Here is a 2696-nt window from a genome sequence, read left to right as displayed (position 1 = left end):
TTATCATCCAAACCAGGACACACAAAAAAGCAAAAAAAAAAAAGTGCACTATTAATAAATATCCTGGAAAACAGGTATAAAGTACTGTCCTGGGAAACCCAGGGCAAATTATCACCCTATCCAAAAGGATTGTAGGACAATATGATTCCAAATCAGACTAATCCTAATAATACGTATCCTATATGCAAATCGACCAAATGGCAGAAGGACCGGTCACTATGATGCGCACTGACCACCAGGGGGCAGACACTCAACACAGGAGCTGCTCTCTGGTGGTCAGTGTGCTCCCAGAGGGGGAGTGCCGCTCAGCTAGAAGCCGGGCTTAAGGCTGCAGGTGGTAAGGAGTGAGGGGTCCTGGAATGCAAGAGCCCCAGACTGCAAGAGGAATGTCTGACTGTTGACTTAGGCCCACTCTTTGGGGAGCAGGCCTAAGCCAGCAGGCAGACATCCCCCAAGAGGTCCTGGACTGCGAGAGGACGCAGGTCAGACTAAAGAACCGCCCCCCCCAAGTGCATGAATGTCATGCACTGGGCCTCTAGTGAGAGTTCCACTGTACTAGTAATGGGGGTGGAGGTTAATAATGCAATTGGACACGCAGCTATTTCATCAGAGAGTGGTACTCCCAAGGTGATACTGTACGTTACTGGAAATTCACAAGTCTGTTCCTCATTGTCTGAAATAAATTGCCTGCTTAGGGCCACCTCTGGTGTTCAGCTCCCAGAGGCTGGGTTAGTACACTGTGGTTTGATGGAAGGATCCTAAGGCCTGAATCCTAGTTCAGCTTTCACCACCTCCAGCTGTGTTTGGCAGGTCCCTTAGCCCTTTGGTGCCTCCGTTCAAGTTCCTCATCTATAAAATGGGATAGTAATGCTTGATTTTCACCTTGGAAAAACCAGGTAAACTAAGTCAATGTGGGAAAACACTGTTTGCTCCCCTTCCTCTTTTCCTTATTCCACGCTCTGTTCCCAATTCAGAGCCCATACTTGAAGCAGAGTTCTTGGAAGTTGCTCCAAAGACAGTAATGTAACTGGTTTCATCTCTGAGTTTTCCTGTTGCCAGAGGAAATGGTCATGAGCACTTGAGGAAACATAAGGCAAGCACACTAAGCAAAGAGGTCAAGAGGTCGAGAGCCCAGAAAGCATATGGTAAACATACCTCTGGGCAGTGTACTGGCCACAGCCATGGCTGTCACACGTCCTGATCTCATTGGAAGACTTGCCAGCACAGAGATTAGCCCACGGCCCAGCCAGCACTGAAAAGGAGAAATGTGAGAGGCAGATTTCCTGTCTCACATATTTCCAACCTCCATTTGCCTTGTAAGTCTTCAGTGGATTCTGAAAATACTGTTTTTGCTATAATTTGTCCCTAACATTCTATAGGTTGTGGTAAGCTCTTCCTTTAATTCCTGGTTCAGATGTAAAATTGGCTTTTTCTCTGGCCACAAAAAGTCTGTTTTATGACATATAGAGGTATTTGTAAGTGTGTCTGTTGATAGGCATTAACCTCCATCATTATAGTTTCAGATTATCCACTATAAATGGCATAAAGTGTGCTTTTCAAATTTTCTTTGTTCATTGTTTGGCATGGGGTTAAAGAAAATAATCAAGCAAGTTGATTTATTTAAAGAAATAACCCCAGAAATTCTTAAGTAACTTTGAAATGTTTCCTTATTGCTAGTCCCAATAATCAAATCCAAGGAAATATTTGAATTAGCAGCAGTGCCAACCTTTCAGACCTCATGGACCACTGGTTGGCGACCACCACTCCAAAGGTTTCCTTAAACCAGCAGTCGCCAAACTTTCGGACCTCACGGGCCACTGGTTGGCAACTGCTGAATTAGAGAAATAAACTCTGAACTAGCAAAGTGTATGTATTACTAAATAAATCTCTTCTGGTTGGCAACTGCTGAATTAGAGAAATAAACTATGAACTAGCAAACTGTATGAATTACTAAATAAATCTCACATTTGCAAATGGAAGAGGGAGATTCTTAAAAATATGAACATGTCAAATCCATTTAGCTTAGAGTGGAGTCAGAAGGGAAGATGGGGAAGAGAGTAGAAACAATTACAGACAGTCCTTGGGTTACGTCGCACTCGATGTACATTGTTTTGTGGTTACATCGCCATCTCCCATTTACATAAAAAAATAATTCCATCATTTCGACATATGTACGTATGTGCTTTATGTTTTTATTATTTATTTACCACAAGTAAAGGTCAGGAATTGTTATCTTTCTGTAAAATTTTTTTTTACTGTTTCACTTCATTACTGCTGTGTCTGTGCTCCATGTGAGTGACGTAGGTGCTTATGTAGGTGGGTTCGACTGACAGCGAAAATCGTGTTACGTCACCGTAGGAACGGATCTCCGACGTAACCCGACGACCTACTGTATATAAAAAGTTATGAAGCAGTAAAACATGGAGAAGGGGGCTAGCTCTGTGTGTATTTTGTGCAAACTTTGTAAGTGCATCTTCTCTTTAATATAGTAAGCACTTGATAAATGTTCAATTGAATTTTATTTCCAGGATTTTCAATGTTAACATTCATAGCAAGATGAAGTTAACAAACTCAAACTTTCACTTTAAAGCAAACTAGCCAAAACAGAAGCAAAACCAAGAACCTGTTAATTTGATCACTGATTTTATTTAACAGTATTTTACTATTTACATGTGCTATGAAGAGAAGGTACACAA

The 2696-nt window shown here is 41.8% G+C and overlaps 1 protein-coding gene across 1 annotated transcript in view; it reads right to left on the bottom strand.

Moving 5' to 3' along the window:
- LECT2 (leukocyte cell derived chemotaxin 2) overlaps positions 1 to 2107 on the bottom strand; it is a 7297-nt gene extending 5190 nt beyond the window's left edge. The window contains exons 1-2 of the mRNA XM_015563368.1: positions 2090 to 2107; positions 1156 to 1283 (exon numbers count right to left, since the gene is read on the bottom strand). Of these exons, the coding sequence (XP_015418854.1) occupies positions 1156 to 1283; positions 2090 to 2107 (146 nt within the window). The remainder of the gene's footprint in view (positions 1 to 1155; positions 1284 to 2089) is intronic.
- Positions 2108 to 2696: the final 589 nt, after the last annotated feature.

The sequence above is a fragment of the Myotis davidii genome, unplaced genomic scaffold (assembly GCF_000327345.1).
Source record: "Myotis davidii unplaced genomic scaffold, ASM32734v1 scaffold471, whole genome shotgun sequence".
NCBI lineage: Eukaryota > Metazoa > Chordata > Mammalia > Chiroptera > Vespertilionidae > Myotis > Myotis davidii.
The sequence above is the reverse complement of the archived record's forward strand: the minus strand, read 5'-3'. Positions and strand labels throughout refer to the sequence as shown.